At 36.0% G+C, this 22,779-nt stretch overlaps 1 protein-coding gene across 4 annotated transcripts in view; it reads left to right on the forward strand.

The window, feature by feature from the left end:
- MAGI2 (membrane associated guanylate kinase, WW and PDZ domain containing 2) overlaps positions 1–22,779 on the forward strand; it is a 1,355,072-nt gene that overhangs the window by 831,701 nt on the left and 500,592 nt on the right. For all 4 annotated transcript variants that reach the window (XM_007187116.3, XM_007187118.3, XM_057549547.1 and 1 more), the window contains exon 4: positions 11,669–11,884. In XM_007187116.3, coding sequence (XP_007187178.2) covers positions 11,669–11,884 — 216 coding nt within the window. The remainder of the gene's footprint in view (positions 1–11,668; positions 11,885–22,779) is intronic.

Consider the following 22,779-nt stretch of genomic DNA (forward strand, 5'->3'; position numbering starts at 1 on the left):
ATTATCATCATTGCCCCCACATCTATCACCTCCCAATAGCCCAAGTCGCCATCATTGCACCCCTGCCATAAACCCCTCATTGACCTCAAGATTTCCCCTCTTGCAGCTTCCAATCCATTCTACATGCTGCAGCCTGGCAATCTACTTGAAAAAACAAATCTGAATGTCTTTTAAAACCTTTCCTTCACTTTTTGAAAATTAACCCCAAACTTTAACAAAACCTTTAGGCTCCATGTGATCTCTAACCTCAGGGCTCCCCCTTGTTGTTGGCACCAAGCACATTGTTCTCCTTTTTAGTTCTTCTAAGGAACTGTTCTTCCTCTAGAGCCAGGGCTTTTGCAAATGTATTCCTTCAGCCTGGAATGCTTTTCTTGTATGTCTTGAACCTTTACTAGATTCTACTCACCTTTCTAATCTCAATTTAGACATCAGTGCCATGGGAAGCTGGCCTTTCACTGACTCCACCCCTGTCCCCACTGTCAGAAGCAATAAATGAATAGTCCACACTGGTTATCAGTCTGGAAAGAAAGTCCATATTAGTGTAGTACCAAGGGAGTGTGGGGAGAGATATCTGCCATCAAATATACCTTCAGTTAGTTTCATATCATCAAAAACCAAACTTTAAATTTCAAACCACATAGCCCTTGAGTTATTGGAATGTCAGAAGTATTTTACAACATAGACTATGTCTAGAGTTAAATTGAGAAAGGGGAAACTGATCTGGCTAACTAGTTAGCAGAAATTTTACAATTAGCTTTTATAAGCAACTAGGTTTGTTTGGGGGAAGAACACACACATAAACACGCACATATTCACATATATATCAACTTCCGTCTAGCTCAGCTATTTAACCTTCAGAGAAGTCCTTGAGACAAGTTTCAGAAACAATAAAGAAATTTTATTTCTTATCGTTAGAAAAGCCACATGCATTTCTTAAAAATCTGTATTGACCCAGAAATATTTTGGCCCAGATGGAGGGGAGGGAACTGGGTTTTTAATCATATGCCATTTTTTTTTTTCCTTAACAAGCCTAACTTGAACTCTTCTCAGAGTTCTCAGAACACCACTACTTGACCTTTATAGTCACTGTCAATTTGTAATTTAGTATTTGTGTGATTATTTGACTAATATCTGTCTCCTCAGTAGAAGGTAAGCTCAAAGAGGACTTGCTTGTTTTTTCATCATTGTTGAGATAATTTATGCCTGGCACATAGTAGGCTCTCAGTAAATATTAGCTAAATAAATGACAGAATAATTAGCTAGGTCAGCTTATGAGAGTCTCAACCCCCCTGGTGACCCTTGAAACCTTTTCCTGGCTGAGCCTCTTGCCCATCAAGTGTCTATTATTGTCCTGGACCTTTGGATTGACTCTAACCCTCACCTTCACCAGCTCTTATTAGTTATGGATGCCATTACCTGCTACCAGTAACTGACTACGTATTGAGTTTTACTTTTTCTCACAAGAACTAGAAGAAGAATTGAAATGTTATGCAATTTAAACGTTATCATTTTGACATGTAATCAACATAAAAATAATAACTGGGGCGCTTTACTTTTTTGTATCTTCTTCAAAATCTAGTGTGGATTTTACACTTATACAGCTTCTCAATTCAAAGCAGCCACATTTCAAGTCCTCAACAGCCAGTTGTAACAAGTGGCTGCCATATTGGACAGTGTAGCTTAGTACGTTATCGGCTATTAGGTGATGACAGATGAGCACATATGCGTGGCTTTGGGCCAGAAGGTCACTCAGGAGTAATGTTAGAACATCATGAAAAGGCACACCCCAGTCCTCCTCATCCCCATCCCCGTCCTACTCCTTCTCATCTTCTTCCTTTTTCAACCTTTTCCTCCAATTCTTTCTTCTCCTCTTCCTCCTGCTCTTTATTTTTCTTCTTACTTGCCATTTCTTTTCTGATCTTTTTTCCACACATTTCTCCCTCTACTTTTCCTTCATTAATGCAACAATCTTTCTACAATAAACTTCTGTTTCTGATACTTTCAAATTTACTACACAATGAGAAAGATAGTGTGAAAGGCAAAATTATAATGTAAAAATTTGAGGATTGTGGGAGGTGTACCTCAATAAAAAATACATCTTAAAAGATTTAACGGTTGGTTTCTGGACTTTTAAATATAAACTGCCAGTAGTGCTGACAGAATTGTCTTTGTCACAGGTTGATTTTCATAGGTGGTTAGTACATTGATTCAGAAAAAAAAAATGCATTATTAAAGACTTGTTACAGTTACACAGACAAAGCCTTAGAGTTAAATACCAAAAACTCTTATTTTGTTTAACCTTTTGAGTTGTTCATTGTTTTCCTGGCTCATAAATTGGTTCTACTTCTACACCGCTGCCAACTTTAACTATACTCTAACATCTAGGATTTATATTTATGTCTCACAGGTCACAAAGAAGATGTTGACTCTTAAAAGTCATAAATTTTTAAAATATCTCATGGACTAAAATATAAAATTGAAGTACTTCATATATGGCCTTCCACAAAGTAATTAGAGTTCATATCCTATGAGGGATCTACTTAGGGGCTTTCTAATTCACCAACAGGGATGGATGCAAATGAAAGGCTTGGAACAAAAATAGAAGTACTCTGTAACCACAGCCATTTACCCAGAAGGGAATGTGCAAAGAAATATAAAGAGAGAGTAACATGACAGTTCTCCACATTTGTGTCAAGAAAGCAAATGAGTCCAGGCTCTCAAGTAATTTAACTTGTTGGCTACAATTTATTGTCATTCTCTACTCATTGTCGATTCAAGACTTTCTGATACGATGGCAAGGAAATATAACCTGTTGTCATTACATCCTTTACAAATTTGCAGAATTTTGGAGGTAAGTACTTAAGAACTATGACCCAATTCTGTCATTTCAGAAATGAGGAAACTAAAATTCAGAGGAGTTTAATGCCTAATCCAAGGTCTTTTAGGAAGTTAGTGGTAGAACCTTGATTAGGACCCAGATCCTCTGAATATTTGCTGGACTCTTTCCTATGCATGCTCGGAAAAATCCAGCAAACATATTTTCCAAGTAGAAGTAAAATTTTTCTGACTTCTATTAGCAACTAAGAATTAGATATTTGGCAAATTTCTTTAGTCATTAACCAATAATCAAATTAAGATTAATCAGAATTTCGCTAGATATTGTACTTGCAAGACAGTGACAAAAGAAAGCCTTAGAGGTCTCCTAATTTCTTAGTAACTTTATAGTATCACAGTTAATAGCACCATTGAGAGAAGGAAGTTATATGACAAGCCATAAATGCTGTGTGAGAAAAATAATACTGTCCTTGAAAGGTTCAATTTCCTTTATCAATTTTTGAAGAAGTAAATTTAATCAAGATGACTATCACAGGAATCCACTGAGCTTTGCACAAATGCCCATTTAAAAATTCGTCAAAATTTCACCTCCACTTTCTTATTTACTGAGCCATGAAGGGACTGTCTCTTAAGGACTGAGCTCACTTGACACTTTAAAACTTAAACAACTAGTCGCATTAATAACACAGTTGCAAATGGTTTCCATTCAAAAAGGTAGACATGTAAATTTGGTACTAACTGGAATTATAATACAGATTATTTTTTTTTCTCAGTGCTGTTTTCCAAAAATCTTTGCATTGACCTTTGCTTAGGTTCCCCAAGGATCATCACAGGTATCTCACCAGGTGCCCTGACTACCCAAGAAAATATCCCTGTTGTGATTTGAGAACACCAAAAAATAAGTTCTTCTAAAACATATGTTCCCCCAATGAATTGACCGAATTTCATGATCAACTTTTTGGATTAGATTTAAAAGCTGTTAATTTGTAAGATATGTTAAGCCAATTTTAGGTGTTGGCATCAAGTTTAAATTAGTTTATCAGAGTGGTGATCCAGTCACTTAGCAAGAACTGAAGAAATTTAGAAATGGGACATATATACTACATAGAAGAAAAAGAAAATTGGAATTATTATCAGCATGAGGTATGAAAGAGGAGTCTAATGAGAGAAGTATGAGGCACTGGGTTCTAAGCACTATGGATGATCGAAATCAGAGTGTGTTACCAGACGTATCGAGAGGAAGGAAAACACGTATGAATAATCTCTCTGTTTTTACACTATCACCGTGAGTCAACAAGTGCTCTCTCTATGGGTTGTGACTAACTAAAAAGGGCTCTTCAGTCCTATTCTTGAACATAAGATAGGTTCCTCACACGAGTCCATATGTATATTATTTGCTTGAAACATTTGTTCTTTTTTTCACCTTCTAACTTATAGCTTGATAATAAAGTCAGAAGTGGATTTTTCAGGTTAAGACAAGATACAGTGATAAAATGGATGATTAGGAAGCAGGGTGGAAGAGCACTGTTATGAAATGTACATCTGTTGGGTGCTTAATAATATCTTACATGTATTCAGTGCAGCAAAGCAATTAAACAAAAGAAATATCATTGATACAATGTCACGGGAAGTTGTCATTGTATTTTGGTGTTTACTCAGTTTTCTCAGTCATCTAAAGTAAGATTTTCACTTTATCGTTTGTGAGAAAAATGAGCCAGGTGGTATATGGTAGCCTAAGATGTTATTTGATAAAAGTCTAAGGCTGTGCTGTCCAGCATAGTAGTCACTAGGCACATATGGCTTTTCAGCACTCGAAATGGGGCTTGTCTGAATTAAAGTGCGCTTTAAGTGTAAACTATACACTGGGTTATGAAGACTTAGTAAGAAAAAAAGTAAAAAATATTGCATTCAAAACTTTTATATTATATTGAAATGATAATATTCTGTATATGTTGGGTAAAGTCACATATATTATTACAATAATTTTCACCTTTCTTTTTCCCTTTTTAGTGTTGCTAACTAGAAAATTTTAAATGGCATATGTGGCTTGTATTTGTGGCTGATATTACATTTTTATGACAGAGCTGCTCTAAGGAATTTAACATTATTTAAATGTGATATGCTTGTGAATTGGGCTTGTAGGTTTTTTTTATGTTTCTATAATTATAAACGTTCAAATGCTTTACTTTGAAAGCAGATATATATTTGACATTGAAAAATCATATGTAACTTTCTTCTGTTCTCTTGAGGATTTCTTTGCATGATTTCTTTACATATTTTATTCAGCACAGGTGGGAAATGTTCTGAACTCTTCTGAATAATGCCTGAGGGAAGAGTCACTAAAGGAAAGGGTATCTAGTTTCCTTTAAACAACGAAACCACCTACCCTGACCAGTCTGTAGATAGTTCTATTTAGCAAAGATTTGTCCTGTGTCTGTCAACACTGGCTAACATGTATAAATGAAAATTCGGTCAGAAACACAAGAAACTCAATGAGAACTTGAAAACAAGTTTCAGAAAATGTTAGGTTAAACCATCTACATGATTTCTGGAGAGTACTAATGAACAACTGAAGACAGTGAAATTCAGAAAGCATGGGGATCATATTATTAAACCAGCATTCATTAATTTAAAATAAACTTGAAATTCTTAGGTAGGGGTTGTTGCAGAATAATTCACTTTTGCATGTGAAAAAACATAAATTTTCACATTGTTTGGACAATTGTCCACATTTTGAAAGTCACATTTAACATTGAATTTTCAAAGAATTCAGCAATTTACTGTTTAGCACAGGTATCAGTGACAAAATACCATTGGAATGTTTTTTTCTATTTCCGTCACATGTGAGATGAAAGCTTTTCACCACAAAAGGAAAATACATCATCTTTTGAGGTCAGAGTTTTTTTGCACTTTGGTTTCAAGCTACTAACTATATATGACATGATGAGGAAATGATACCTTTTAGGGGCAGATCAAATTTAAGTATCAGAGCTGCTTACAAAAATAACTTCAAAAATCAGTTGACGAAAGCATTCTACAGTGGGACTTTGAGTCTTATTTTCTGGTCTGAAGTGTAATTTTAGAAAAGTAGAATATTTTTCGAGGTTACATTTACTAACTTTGCTTTGTATTTACAGAATTTCTAATTTACTAACTCTGCAGCCATATGACTGTGATTCTTGCCATGGCAAGGCTGTCTTATGATGGTTTTTGGTACTAATTTTCAGTCATTACTCTCTCTTGTGTAGTATGTTAACAGGTCTTAAAATTTGAATTTAGAATCCTCTCATGATTTATCTGTTTCTATTAATACAGATCTAAATCTCTGATGTGATAAAAATAATTATTTACTTACGATCTGTCAGGTTTTCTAACATAAATTAATTATGCATGGACCTGGAACTCCAAATCTCTCCTCTTCATTTAATGTCAGAGTCAGTTTATGCAGGTTCCATTAGGAGGCCAAGTATCAAACTATTTGCTCCATTTATAAAACTGTAAAAAACAAATGATGAGATTTTCAACCTCTCAAATTTTGCCACACATTCTTTGCAACACAAGGACATATTCTTAAGCTGTCTGGGGATCTCAGTGATGAGCTGTGTTGTATGCCTGTCCCAACGTACCTGTAGGCAGTCATCTCTCTTCCACTAAATCATTATCCAAAATTGATTCTTTCTGGTTACCAAAACGGGAATAAAAGCACTGAGAATATTGGGGGAGGAATGGGGGTCAAGACCTTAATCTGTGAGGTATCTTGAAGACAAGAATAGTACCTTTCTAAAATCCATCTGCACTTGGGTGCCATGTGGAATGATGTACGATTATTTGATGTAAAACCGACACATGTTATTATTATACACCCAAAGGACTGAAACAACAGAGTCAACATCTGGGTCTACTACTTAAAAAGCCAAATGAACTAAATAACAAATCACATGTTTCTATCATGAAAACTGCTCTAGTTTAAAGGGAAAAGGTGTTGGAAATAAGTAAAAGCATTTCAAAGTATTTCAGCTTGTTACTAGCACTTTCACATTTCCTCATACCTAAAATTAGTTTTTAGTGTCTTTCCTACTTCTTGTCATAATATCAGAACTTACAAACATAAAGAATATGGTGCATCTCAGCAAATACTATTTTGGTATCTATTACCCTTCAATAAGGACTAAGGATAAAAAAAGGGAACAGTTTATAATTTATTGAAATTGTTTTCTCTTCCTTTTTTCCCCTTGGCCTCACCATTAAAATCAGTGTGGGGAAAAAAAAGCTGGGAAGGATCAGAAGAAAGACAAAAACATTGTTTAGAAAACTTAGACTAAGACTTTTTGAAAAGATTATTTGGTCTAACAAGCATAGAGAAAGCAAAGGAGTAATTCTGTGATAGCCTTCAAGTATAGTACACAAAAAGTTATTTTAAAAAGCTCTTTTCAAAAAAAAAGCTCTTTTCATCTCTTCTGGATGACTTAGGAAAGGTCTGCGTAAAAGTGGGTAATGGATTAGATTTTCCAAGTATTTTCTAGGGAGGTTAGCTCATAACAATGTAGTCTGTTTTAGTCTCTCTCCCCTTGCAGGAAATTAATATAACAGTGTTCAGTGTAAATGGTCATTTAGTAAATGTTTTTATTATTATGAAACCAATTATTGACATTTTTATAAACTATTCTTTTTATTCAAATTTCTGGAAAGCTTTTTCATATTTATAATGTAAGAAATGACTACATTCACCCTGTTTCACTCTTTCATAACTATATCTTTATGAAAAAGATAACCATTGTTTTAAGTACTTAAAAAGCTGAAGAATAAATCAAGTTAAATCAGGTTTCTCAAATAATTGTCTCTTTTATTTTCCAAGCATTGATTCAAAATTAAACTATGTTAATTTATAGATTATCCTAATTGTGATAGAATTAAGTGAACAATGTTATGTATCATTTCCATTTTGTCATCATATTCAACAACTAAGTTAGTGAAATTTTGTATTAAACTTACATGAAAGTGCTAATGAATACACCACTCTTTACAAATACAAACATAGTCAGTAAAAAGTGGGCTAGGAAAACCTATAATCCCTACCCCATCTCCCCAAACACACACACACACACACACACACACACACACACCCACTTAGTTTTGGAAGAGAGGAGGGAAAAAATCACCTAAAATGTCCCTGCTTCATCATTTGGTAGCAAGCATTGCCTTTCTCTTGAAAGTGTTATTTTTCTGCTCATTGGTTGTGGCTTTGAATGAAGTCCTAGAGGACTGCATCAATTCCCGGCAGGTTGCAAATTGCATCGTACTTTTTTTTTTTCTCTTGAGAGGCAATATAGTATTTTGAAAAGAAATGAGGTTCCTAAGTCAAATGGATATAGGTTTTCCACCTGCTTCGTGTATAATATTGGAAAATAGTTTTAGAGCCTCCATTTTCTTTTAACTGCAGAGGCAGAATGACTTCGTTCTAATCCCCATCAGATACACGCGGCTCAGAAGTAAAATGCCCTTTACAGTGTCCAGCTCACTAAATTGTGGTGATGATAGTAATAATAGTAGTAGTTGTTGTAGTTGTGACTGTACTTTTGTGACTGTAGTTATCTTACAGCCCCACAGTCCCACTTTAACTAAATCAATTCAAGGATATAAAGAGGCAGCCAGATTAGGGGAGACAGGATTCAAAGTCAGGTTTATCTCACCACAATCTGTGCTGTTAAACATACACCATATTGTTGTGGTATTTTGGATTTTAGATTCTCTAAATCCTGGCACTATGCATAGAGGCACTTCATTCTTAATGGGACAGTTTTTCCAAATTATATTTTTAAATAGTTTTGATGTTTGTTTTTTGAAAACATGCTGGTATGTTACCTAAAAGGCACATTTTATCCTTAGTATATTGATTTGTATATATTTAAACATCAGGACATCATTTCATTGACTTAGCTACCTGACCATCTGGCTGATTTTTCAACTTCTTTTAGGTATTTCTGGTTTCTTTGTTCTATGCATTTGGTTTAAGGTAAAAGCCTATTCTCCATGAATTATATTTCTCAAGTATAGTAACTACATGGGTTATTTCTGTGCCTCTTTTAAATTGCTATTATTATTGCTAATAAAGATAATCTTAATGTCTTAACTAATGATTTGTACTCTTTTACATCTAAAATTTAGTCTAAACTATTAATTTCATAAATTGTAGAAATAGAATATTGCTGTATAATTTATAATCACATCACATTCAATAGGAGTAATTATTTAGGAATGTAAATTCAACCAGACCTGTTACTTAATATTTATTTTTAGCCTGAGCTATGCATTTATTTCTAATTAGGAAAAGGTTATTTTTCTACCTCAGGGAGATTTAAACCCTAAAAGACAAATTGGAAAAAAAAAAAAAGCACTGAAGTGTGATTCATTTTTCTTAGTACTACATATACTTAAAAGCACTGAAGAGGGTTCCCTTTTCTCCACACCCTCTCTTGGACTGTTGGTGGGAATGTAAATTGATACAGCCACTATGGAGAACAGTATGTAGGTTCCTTAATACACTAAAAATAGAACTGCCATATGACCCCGCAATCCCACTCGTGGGCATAAACCCTGAGAAAACCATAATTCAAAATGACACATGTACTCCAATGTTCATTGCAGCACTATTTACAATAGCCAGGACATGGAAACAACGTAAATGTCCAATGATAGATGAATGGATAAAGAAGATGTGGTACGTATATACAGTGGAATATTACTCAGCCATAAAAAGGAACGAAATTGGGTCATTTGTAGAGATGTGGATGGACCTAGAGTCTGTCATACAGAGTGAAGTTAATCCAGAAGGAGAAAAACAAATATTGTATATTAATGCATAAATGTGGAATGTAGAAAAATGGTACAGATGAACCTATTTGTAGGGCAGGAATAGAGATGTAGGCATAGAGAACGGACATATGGACACGGGGGAGAAGGGGAGGGTGGGACGAGTTGGGAGATTAGGTTTGACATAAATACACTACCATGTGTAAAACAGATAGCTAGTGGGAACCTGCCATATAGCACAGGGAGCTCACCTCGGTGCTCTGTGACGACCTAGATGGGTGGGATGGGGGTGGAGTGGGAGGGAGGTCCAAGAGGGAGGGAATATAGGTGTACATATAGCTGATTCACTTCATTGTACAGCAGAAAGTAACACAACATTGTAAAGCAATTTTACTCCAATTAAAAAAAAAAGCACTGAAGATCTCAGAACACTACTTAAAATTATATTATTTATCGGGACATGCAGGACTATTTACTAGTTGTACATTATGTTTGTTAGATAAGAAGTATTGTGATTCTATGGCCTGTGGTAGTGGAACCTGCTAGGCTTTCAGAGTCCACAGCCAGCAGACGCAGCTTGGGTGTCCACACTGGACTCCTTTGTTTCCGCCCATTTTCCCCAAGGGTTTCCAGCCTCTTCCCTCAACTAGCCATCTCATACCTTTTCAGCATATCGTTATCATCTTTAATTTAACTAGAGTATGTTTTGGTTGTTTGCAACCCAGAACACAGGTGATTGTAACAAGTATTTCCAATTTATAGATGAAGAAATTGAGCCTTACTGAGTAAATAACTTGCTTGAATTGTAGTTATATAGAAAATCCAAATCTAGACCCCATAACTTCTACTTAAGGGTTGGTTTCTTTCACAGCACACTGTTTTCCCAGTTGCCTTCAGTGGCCTCTGCAGATAATGAGACGTGGTTCCTCCTTGATTGAGTGCTTAATCCTATTTCCTGTTTGAATGCTTATCTGCTTAATGTCAAATGTGCCTGTCTGCCACACTAAAACCGTTGAGCATCTGGAAGACAAGGATTGTATTATAGTCATCATTTTCTCTCAGACGTATACTGGAGTGCTTGGGTGCACAGTCAGTACTAAATAAAGATTTTAATGAATGAGTGAGCAAATATGTGCATAAATTATTCAATTAGCTGAAAACACCAATATGAGTTTGAAGTTGATGCTGAGAGCGTAACATTGATTTTTAAAAAACACCAGTGTGCCGTTTACCAATCAAAAATTTAAACTATTTTTTTCATAAAAGTAATTTGCTTGGAATATATAAGGATGTTCACAGAGTAAGCATATATCCCATGTTACTGTTTGCCAGGCTCTTATGACAGAGATAAATAGGAATTAGTCTCCTCTTTTAGAAGTCTCACGGACTGATGGGGGAAACAAATGATCCTGTAGCTCAGATCATGGAGCTGTGGGAAAAAGAGCTGTGGTAATCTGAAGAATGATTCGAGCAGGCGGCCCACCGTCAGCAGTCATGGGAACCACTGAACTGGCATAGAGACGCAGCTCTAAGCAGGACGTTGTGCACGTCAAGGACAACAGCCAGAGCCCTTTGAAAGCTGGAGAAAAGCACAATGTGCTTTGCCTTTCCAGAATGTTATAAGATTTGCTTAAAAACTACGTTACCCATACTCCTATTCAGACATAATTATTTTTAAAAAGATTATAATCAAGGCTTGTTATAAAAAAGTTTTGATTAATTTGAAACTGCTATGAGTCATATGAAACTAACAGCTAAGACTATATTTTGATTTGGCACTAAGGTGAAATGAAGATAGATCTGTATCTTTGTTTAAGCATTAAAGCCCCATACAATAGAAGCAACAATAAACACCTATATACAAACATAAAAGGATATAAAATGACATATATGTATGTATATATCAAATACATATATATGTATAAACTAGGATACACATTTGTTAATAAAATTTCCATTCTTTACAAATTATGCACACCAGTCAGAGAAATATTTAACTTCATATGTTTTGTATCATTTGCAGACAATTACTACGGTACCCCAAAGCCTCCAGCAGAACCAGCACCATTGTTACTAAATGTAACAGACCAGATACTTCCTGGAGCCACTCCAAGCACTGAAGGAAAACGAAAAAGGAATAAATCAGTGAGCAACATGGAGAAAGCAAGCATAGAGCCTCCGGAGGAGGAAGAGGAAGAGAGGCCTGTGGTCAATGGAAATGGAGTAGTAGTAACACCAGGTTAGCCTTTTACATTTGTTATAGGTTCATCAGCTCTTCTAGATGTAGCTGAATATATATTTTATCCCTGTGTTCAAATGTATGTTTTTTTCACATATATATGTTCAGGTGTGTGTGTGTGTGTGTGTGTGTGTGTGTGTATATATACGTAATGATTGTAGTTATCTTCAGGGAGACAAGATTATGATATCAAACGGAAAGGACATGATTCTTGTATCCAATTTATTAGTTTTAATTTTGATATATCAAAGAATCCATTCAACTTCAATTTCTGGTTTCACTTATACAATATTAATGGCAATATAGTGAGTGGTTTAAATCTTAGAAGGTGTTATAGTCATGAATATGATTGTGTGACATTGCAAAATTTTTGTTAATTAATATTAGATATAATCTATCCTTAGAAATCTTACTATACTTTCAGCTCTGTGAATAGAGGTTGTGTCATGTGATTTAGTTAATGGCGTCAGTGAATACAGTCCACAGGATAACCATAGCTACATAATGCCCATGTATTTATCCCCCCATCCTTACCACCCAGTCTGACAGTTTGGAGAAAGCATCTTCACAAGTGACATTGTGAAGGTAATTACCCTTGAACAAGGGAAAGACTTGTTGTCCCTTTAATTTATCATCTGTCATATCACATATATAAAAAAAGTATTAGACAGATATAAAGTGTGTTTGTGCAAGGTATGGATTTGCAATTTTCTTATACTTACTAATATAGTGCCAAAATTTTTATTTATAAAATAGATTTTTTAAAATAATCTTATTCATAATTAAACATTACCAAAGCTAAACTATGGCATTCTCTTTGCCTATAATCTTGGAATAAGTTTCCAAAGTTTTGTTTTAGGTATTTTTTAATAATGACATATTATTTTAATGGGCATTGAAAATCAAAGGGCTGTGTTAAAACTGTTGAAAAAATATTAACACATGTACCTTGCATACATATTATTCTTAAGATATTTCCTATAACTACTTTGATGTCTGTACTTTTACTTATCACTGTACTGCTTCTATAGTGACATAATGTTTGAATTTTCACACTCAATTATTTTTATCAAAGAAAAGCTTCATAAGCCTATTTTTTTTACCTTCCTTTTCCATGATACCTGTAACAATGTTCTTCATTAAACATAAGGAGACCAAAATTCAGTATGTGTCAATCAAGGTGTAAAACCTTAAAAAGTGGTTCCCTCTTGGTTACTCAGAGGAGGGTAACTTCCTCTATTAATATATTGGTTAAAAACTTATTCTCTGACCCTAGCAAGCGTTGATTTCTGGGTACAAATGCTAAAAATCACTATGGGTGCATAATGTAACTTTTTTACTATAATATGATCTGGTAATTATCAAGCAATTAGATACCTTCTCTTTTTTGATTCTGAAATGTCTCTGTCAAAACATTTACTTTTCATCATGTAATGGATTTAAATTAAGTTGATAGGACATCGTTTTCTTAGTTGATCTTTTATGTGAGAAGCAAAACAATTCAGCTAAATGGAAGCAAGTAATCACAAAAGAAGTAGAAGTTGGGTGTCAAAGAGCAGTTATAGAATTTCTTACTGGTTAACACCTTATAGTTAAAAATGTAAAATATATGGCCTTGATTAGGCCCAAATCATTGATTTGTATTTCATTTCTGCTCTGTACAGGGCAAATCAAATGAAGCATTCTTGACCAACAGATTCTTAGACTAAAAATTTGTTTAACTGGGGGGCACAGTGGATCTGGAAAGCTCCATTCCCTTCTACTCATACCTTAGACATGAAGAATGGGGTATTTTTATGTCTAGGAAGTTTTTAAGGCTCCAGGGAAAATGGACTGGTTTGAACTCTTCTTTACCAGCCCTAGCCATGTGACTGTCTCTGGACTTCTGAGGCTGACAATGATAGAGAACAACTGTGCAGGACAGCTTTGGGATATCTGGATAGTAAACAGATGCCACAAACATGGTTTTGTGAGCCTGGCTTGGCAAGTGTTCTTATACTACTTTTTCTTTCTTATTATGGGACATGAGAGATGTATAAATTAGGCATCTCCTCACCCAGTGTTCAAAGATGGAGGAAACAGCCCCAAACCAGAAAATTGGTCCATCATCCCTTACTAGAAATCTTTTGACGAGTCCCATTTTAGAAATGTCATTGTTTTTCTTTATGTTTATCCAAGAGAAGCTTTAGGATAAAACTTTTTCTTTGCCCCCCTCTTTTTTTTTTTTTTTTAATATTTATTTATTTATTTATTTATTTATTTATTTTTGGCTGTGTTGGGTCTTCGCTTCTGTGCTAGGGCTTTCTCTAGTTGCGGCAAGCGGGGGCCACTCTTCATCGCGGTGCGCGGGCCTCTCACTATCGCAGCCTCTCTTGTTGCGGAGCACAGGCTCCAGATGCGCAGGCTCAGTAATTGTGGCTCACGGGCCTAGTTGCTCCGCGGCATGTGGGATCTTCCCAGACCAGGGCTCGAACCCGTGTCCCCTGCATTGGCAGGCGGATTCTCAACCATTGCGCCACCAGGGAAGCCCGCCCCCCTCTTATATACATTTATCCAACTCTTCACCATTTGAACCTCATCACATTTTTTCTACCACAGGGTCTTTGTCCTGCCTTTGTCTTCTTCTCATACACATTTGTTGGATACAGGACACTTCAAACAATACTGACAAAATTGTTGCTTAAATTTTAGTTAACACTGCCCTGTAAGAGCCTGTAATAGTAATTAATATCAGACATCAGTTTAGAGCATAAAAAATATAGTGAGGCACATTTGGAAAGGGAGAAAAGCTTACTGAGGTAATTTCATTCCATTCCAAGTAATATTGATGATAATGATAATAAACAATATTAAATAATTAACTTCTTTTGGATCTTACCATGTGCTAGGAACTCCTTAACCTCATTATGTGTATTAGTTCATTTAATTCTCCTATCAGACCTATTAGTTAGGTACTATTTTACAGATGAGGACACTGAGGTACGCTACAGTTAAATAATTTGCCCAGTAACTGGAAATAGGAAATATTACATAGGAAATCTGGATCCAGAACACATGATCTTAGTTGCTTTACTATCCTGAGTCTTATATCACCAAATCGAAACATAAACATATTTCTTAGCAGTTTGTAGACACATGACCACTATTTTACTTGTACATGTTTAAACATGGAATTATAAATTTTTACCTACCAAAGGCTTCTTATTTCTTTCATTTCTGGAAATCATGTGCAAGTGAACTTATTTCCTTCTGTGGATATAAAAGATTCCTAGTTTTTTATAATATTCTGTGTGTATATAAGTACCAAGCCTACCAGTCTTTAACTCCTTATATACTTTACCAAAATGAACTATTTTTTCTATGTAAATGAAGGTTTTAGAGTCCTCAATTTACCCATTACTCATTTTCTTTATCTTTTTCTCCTTTGAACTGTAGTTTATCGAATTATGTATTCCTTTTTCTTTCAGACCATATCTATGTAAAGCCAGTGATCACTTATAAATAGGTAATTTCTCCACGAAGTTCTACTAATGTTATCAACGAATATATTTTATTCTAGGTTCTCTCTTTTTACTCAAAATTACATTACAGAAATGTTTCTTTCTCTGATATATGTCACTTTGGTGATGGAAATTAGTGTCGTTCTACCCTTAGAAATGTAGTTTTATCATTCTAAATAACAAAAATTACAAGAATAAAAATAAAATAAATAATGGCAACATCCCTTTAATGAATGCATACAATGTGCTAGGCATATAGGACATATATTATCTCTAGTCCCATAATCACAGTATATTTGCTCAACAAATGAGATGCTGAAATTTACCTTAAGGTACTTAACTAAGATAATGGTAGCAGAGTTGAAATCTGGACCCAGGAAAACCTGAACTCATCCTTTTCCGCCATATTTCCCTGGGTTGTTAACTATGCTGAGGACAAAGAGACTTCTGACCTCCATAAGGTAAATCACAATCCTGCAGTTCAGTGTATTTCATCTACGTTGTATTCCATTATAGTTGTCCTTCACGGGGTTCATGGAAGTGATATTAGCTCTAATTCTTGCAAGGATGATATATCCTTACATCATCTTAGCGAATTTGCCTTTAAACTGATATTTAAAATTCATATGCTCAGGAAACCTTCCCTTTGACATCAACCTCACCTTATGTTCAGACATCTTTATCTTGTTAGAGGTGATATCCAGCCCTGTGGCTTCAAATACTGTAGATTTACCTGCAGCCTTCACTTCTCTCCTGTGTTCCAGGGCCATATTTCTAACTACCCCCCACTGGACTGCCCCCACCCCAAGCATTTCTTCAGCAACTTAAATGCAACATTCCACTTAAACTCTTCTCCCATAAAACAAACAAGCAAACCAACTTATAGAGTCCCTTACTGGATTTCTCTAATTCTGCTTTTGACCCAGATAGCTCAGAGTTTGATGCTTTTCTCCCCCCTCCCAGGCTGGATACACATTATTAGGTATAAAAGATCACTGTACCTTTAGCTTTTATCTCTTCCTTCCTAATACCACTGCCCCATCCTACATCACTCCCTCATCCCCTCATTTGTGGACCACAGTCCCCTAACTGACCTCCATTCCTCCAGGCTCCATTCCTGTCAAATTCCCTGTCACTCTTCGATCAATTAAAAGGTTCTTGAACCAGCATTTGGTCACGTAACTATCCTTCTCAAAACTTGGATGAGTTTCTATTTCTACTGCTTCATACTCTTTGGGCAACTGCCAGGTCCTCTCACACTTGACTGCAACACCTCTGTTATCTTTGCTTCCCATTATTCCCTGACTGTCTTCTCTCGTCTACATTCCCATGCACATAACACACCTTCACCTGTCTGGCAAGCCTTTTCCACATTTGAACCTGCTACTCTTTTATTCACAATTCAATCAAAATTTTTATATTCTCTTGAAATCACTTGTTGACTCTCGTAGTGAGAAATTGACACTGTTCATCTCTGAATTTTTGAAGTACAACTTACGCTTCTCATTCATTTAGGAGGTATTGGTTAGGCTGGTCCTTGCAGGTAACTTTTCATAATGTGCATGTCTGTCATCCCCTCATAAATTGTAAACATTACCAGGACAAGGACTATTTCTACCTTTTTGTATACCTGTCTTGGTGATTAGTATATATCATTAAATAGTTTAATTTCTTAGTAAATATTTATTTTTCAGTCAACCAAACCTCTTGAGAATGTCAAAACTTTACTATATCAACATGATTAGATTTATTTCATGCTCATTTTACACTCTTCAGTGTTTTCAACATGCAGTGTTTCTAAGTTTGAAAGATATGAAATTCCTAATCTTATATTTCTTCAAAAGTTGTTTAATAACAAAAGAAAAAAGTATATTTTAAGAGATGTATTCTTAGAGATGAGAATTATTAAATCTCTCTAACTGTGAAAATGACCCAAATAGATAGGTGGTTAATAGATCAGTAGATAAATTTTTTTTTCAGCTGAACTTTTCTGAACAAAAACAAATCCTGTAAACCATAGTAACTGGGTTAGGCTTTCTTGGATTTCTTTTATTTCATGAATTATCTGCTAAACTTTTCCGGAAAGTAATTCACTATTATATTGTAGCTTCCCCTCACCAGCTATTAGTAAGCCTAGTGCAAAGAATTAGAAATGCACATATATTTTAAAGGCAGCTAAGTCTCTCTGTTAATACACACACATACACAATGCAAGGAGGAACAGGGCCCGTGAGAGCTACCTTCGCCAACAAAGGGAATACAGTATGTGTACACAGAGCTGCCTTCTCCAGGCCCCCAAGCCTGCAATTAGTGCAAATGAACTGCGTCTCCCAGAGAGCAAACAGAGTGTCCCTTATGTGATCACCAAGTGTCCTCAGCAATGATCTCAGTTCACCATTAGGGACCCGCATCCAGGTCCTGTGCCACTTGGCACGCTGACTGTGCATGCACCATCAGTCCTGGTTCTGTGAATGAGGTCCTGTCACTGTCAAAAGAATTATGTCCTCCGTAGTGAATCTCACTGTTTTCCTGTGAATAATGGTGCACTCTGAAACCACCCCAACGCCTAACCCCTGCTTATTTTGTGTGGGTTCACAGAGACTGCGATGTGTGTATCCACTCAGATCTTTATCTCTCTCTCTTTTTTTTTTTTTTTTTTTTTTTTTTGAGGGGGGAGGCTTAATTTTATTATTTTGTTCCCAAACAGTATTGGTTTTATCTCTTCACTGGAGGTGCAAATTTCTGGGGCTATTTTAAGTTAACCTTCTAAAATTAGATATTCCATTTATAAATGAGGCGCATTTGATCTTTTCTTAAAAGGATCATTTGAAAGTTAAAACTGCCCTAATTGTAAAATGCTCTGAGTATCCAGGTGTGATTATAGAGTAGCAAGATAATCACTTTAGAGTCTGTAGCCATGAACTTTAGTAGTAACTTTAACTATACCATTGGGGAAAAAAATGAAATCATGATTAATTTCAGGGATGTCTTTTTAAATCAAGGCAGACTCACTTTGTGATAAATCTGAAAGTGAAGCACTATTTGAACCTCTTTGTGCCCTCAGATTGATTCAACATTTTTGGAATCTTGCATTCAACCTTTTGTAGAGAGTTTTTTTCTGCTTCTCTGAGTGTTTATATGATGTATATGAGAGAGAGATTTATACATGAAGGAGGAAGGCACAGCAAGAACAAACAGAGTCACACTGGGGTTTGTAGAGCACATACAGAAATGTTTGCGTCTTCAGGTTCTCCAGGCATTGTTAGAGTTTAAGCTTATTTCTAGTCATGGCCATCCATTCTCTCTAGGTCTGATATTCACCCTGTAGCCCATTTTCTTATCACATATTTCTCCTAATGGATGTGATTATAATTTCAGTGTGAAATCTTAGCTACTTTATTGTCAGACAAAAATTGCTCAAGTTATTTCTGGCTGAGGGCTGGTCTTTGGCTCTGAAGAGGGAAGGTCTCTGGATAAGGTCTCTCTGGGCACTCAGAGATAAGGGGATAGCACCTTTATCTTTTACTTCCTAATTGACTTCTTGCTCTCATCAAAAAATACCTTGACTCCAATTTGGCCCCGAAGAATGACACTTGAATGATCAAGATCAAGGTTGAATAAAGCCTTCTTCCTTTTTTCTTTCAGCCCCTTTGATGTTCCTAAAACTTCAGAAGGTGATGTTATGTTTCATGTAGTACTAATCTCCTGAATTTTTTCAGAATTTTGAAAGCAAGATCTCAGAATTATTGTGCATACATGTCCTATATTTCATTTCATACCTTGCTTTGGTCTTTGAATATTTTCAATACTTGTTATCAGTTTCTCTCAGCCCCAAGTTAGTTGAAGATTTGGGGAACTTGTTTCTATATGATAAATATCTTCAGAATTCATTACGTTATGAAAACCACATAGCACATACAATTTCAAAGATGTGAGGATTCATTTTATTGCCATTACTCCAGTCTGCTTTTATTTATTTTTTTAACAGATCTTTATTGTAGTATAATTGCTTCACAATGCTGTTAGTTTCTGTTGTATGCCAAAGTGAATCAGCCATATTATGCATACGCATGTCCCCATATCCCCTCCCTCTTGAACCTCCCTCCCACCCTCCCGATCCCACCCCTCTAGTTCATCGCAAAGAACCGAGCTGATCTCCCTGTGCTATGCAGCTGCTTCCCACTAGCCAACTATTTTACATTCGGTAGTATATATATGTCGATGCTACTCTCACTTCGCCTCAGCTTCCCCCTCCCACCCTGTGTCCTCAAGTCCATTCTCTATATCTACATCTTCATTCCTGCCCTGCAACTAGGTTCATCAGTACCACTTTTTTTTTTTTTTAGGTTCCATTTATATGCGTTAGAATACAGTATTTGTTTCTCTCTTTCTGACTTACTTCACTCTGTATCAGTCTGCTTTTATTAAAATGTTAAAAATTAAATAGAAGAAAATATGCTAATTAAGGCAGCACTTCTTCTCCCCTGTCAATGGAAAATAATTCCCTCTACTAATCTTTTTTTTTTTTAAGTATTTCTTTATTTATTTATTTATGTCTGTGCTGGGTCTTCGTTTCTGTGCGAGGGCTTTCTCTAGTTGTGGCAAGCGGGGGCCACTCTTCATCGCGGTGCGTGGGCCTCTCACTATCGTGGCCTCTCTTGTTGCGGAGCACAGGCTCCAGACGCGCAGGCTCAGTAGTTGTGGCTCACGGGCCTAGTTGCTCCGCGGCATGTGGGATCTTCCCAGACCAGGGCTCAGAACCCATGTCCCCTGCATTGGCAGGCAGATTCTCAACCACTGCGCCACCAGGGAAGCCCTCTACTAATCTTTTTAGTAATTCTTTCCAATTTAGTTTTTTATGTCTCAGGATTTCTTTCCTGTCATCTTCCACTCATAGACCTTGAATTTTTCTATTCTCATAATTCCTCATCTTGTTCTTTTAATATTCCAAAGAACTTGTAACCAATTGTGGGTTTTAGATAAAGATGAAAATAATTTTGAGGTATTGAATATGCTTTCTTAGTAATTCATATTTCCCTGGCTAGCCTCCTAAATAGATGAGATCCAATTTGGTTACAAATATTACAGATAAAAAGTAATCTCTTTACAGGATTGGGAATTCCTGCTCTCTCAATTGATATATCATCTCCAAAATCAGCAGCATAGTTAATCATTACCCTAACTTTCCCTAATTCTAATATTTTGTTCTAGACTTGTGTTTCTTTCATGATCTCAAATATTAAAAGGAAACATTAGTTAACATCTCAGGAAAAAAAAATTATATATATATTTTTTATTTTCCACAGTGTTTAAGGGCCACCCCTCCTCATTCTCATACTGTATATAAAAAGAAATCATAGTGCATTTTTTTAGAACTTAGAAAAACTTGAGGAGAAGTAAGGAGTCAGAAAATACCAACTACAAGTCAGTTATCAGCGTGCATAGAAACATCTCAGAAGGAGCAGAAAATATAACCGTCTTTGCTAACTGGATTGCTAGAGCAGTGGGAGTAGAAGCAGGGGGGAAACTACTTTGCACTGTATTTCTTCTTTGTACTTTTGGATTTTGTCCAAGTGCATGTTTTACTACATCAAAAAAAAGTAATTATATTTTTTCTAAGTGATGAGCAAATATTCACTAATCACTAAGATGCAGATATTTTGGCACCCATAGTATAATTCTTCTTCTCATTTGAGAAGGTTAGGAAAAGCAAGGAGAATTGATAAGAACACTCTTTGAGCAGTGACCTACGATGTTGACTTCTTCCAGTCAACTGGCTACATAGAATGCAGATGGCCACTGCGTGACAGCTTCCTTTCTGAAGGCAGAATGTCCTCAATTGTCACTATAGAATATGACCTATAGTATGATCATATCAAAAATCAGTTACAATTATATTTTTCTCCTGTCCAAGATCAAGCCTGAAGTATTGATTCATTTACAAGAGCCTAAAGTTCAAATTCCAAGAAATTCAGCTTCTAGTAGTGAAGCAAACAGCAGCTGTGACAGCCTCCACTCCTTCCCACCTCTGACTACAATACAGTAAGACTTTATATCAACCTGACAAACATACTTTTTGATGAGATTGTTGAGTTTGCAAGAAAGCAAAGGAAATCTTCAAGCCCCACCACTTCCACCACCATGGTCACTACTACAAATGAGCAGAAACAAGAGTGTGGAGCAGTCTATTGTTAGACTTGAAAGCCAAGCTTGCCCTGACGCTATATGAGGAGACTAAGCTTTGGGCTAATATAAAATCGGGGAGCTATGTCTCTGATTCTGATTTAAATCAGTACCCTCAAAGGTACTGGAGTGATTGCAAGTTCATAGCTCAGTAGCAGCCCCTGGAATCCAGCAAAATCAAATGCAGAACTCTGTAGGAAAACATACAGAACTTAGAAAAAATGTGTGGTTTCTGAGGATTATTTTCCCTCCTTTAAATCACTTAACACCACAGCATGTTTCAACTGAGGAAGAAAAACTCAACTTCTGCAAAGACCTTTTAAAGAAGAAATGTTAGCTTTGTGTGTATCTTTTATTTTTCTTTAGAAATTGCACTGTTTTTTGAAAACACCTAATATCTTTCTTTTTTTATTAGTTATCCTTTTTATACATATTAATGTATACATGTCAATCCCAATCTCCCAATTCATCCCACCACCCCCACCCCACTTTCCCCCCTTGGTGTCCATACATTTGTTCTCTACATCTGTGTTTCTATTTCTGCCTTTCAAACCAGTTCATCTGTACCATTTTTCTAGATTCCACGTATATGCGTTAATATACGATATTTGTTTTTCTCTTTCTGGCTTACTTCACTCTGTATGACAGACTGTAGGTCCATCCACATCTCTACAAATGACCCAATTTCATTACATTTTATGGCTGAGTAATATTCCATTGTATATATGTACCACATCTTCTTTATCCATTCGTCTGTCGATGGGCATTTAGGTTGCTTCCATGACCTGACTGTTGTAAATAGTGCTGCAATGAACAATGGGGTGCATGTGTCTTTTTGAATTATGGAAATTATGGAAACACGTGGAAATTATGGTTTTCTCTGGGCATGTGCCCAGTAGTGGGATTGCTGGGTCATAGGGTAATTCTATTTTTAGTTTTTCTAAGGAACGTCCATACTGTTCTCCATAGTGGCTGTATCAATTTACATTCCCACCAATAATGCAAGAGGGTTCCGTTTTCTCCACACCCTCTCCAGCATTTGTTGTTTGCAGATTTTCTGATGATGCCCATTCTAACCAGTGTGAGGTGATACCTTATTGCAGCTTTGATTTTCATTTCTCTAATAATTAGTGATGTTGAGCAGCTTTTCATATGCCTCTTGGCCATCTGTATGTCTTCTTTGGAGAGATGCCTATTTAGGTCTTCTGCCCA

This window comes from Balaenoptera acutorostrata, chromosome 7, assembly GCF_949987535.1.
Source record: "Balaenoptera acutorostrata chromosome 7, mBalAcu1.1, whole genome shotgun sequence".
Lineage (NCBI taxonomy): Eukaryota > Metazoa > Chordata > Mammalia > Artiodactyla > Balaenopteridae > Balaenoptera > Balaenoptera acutorostrata.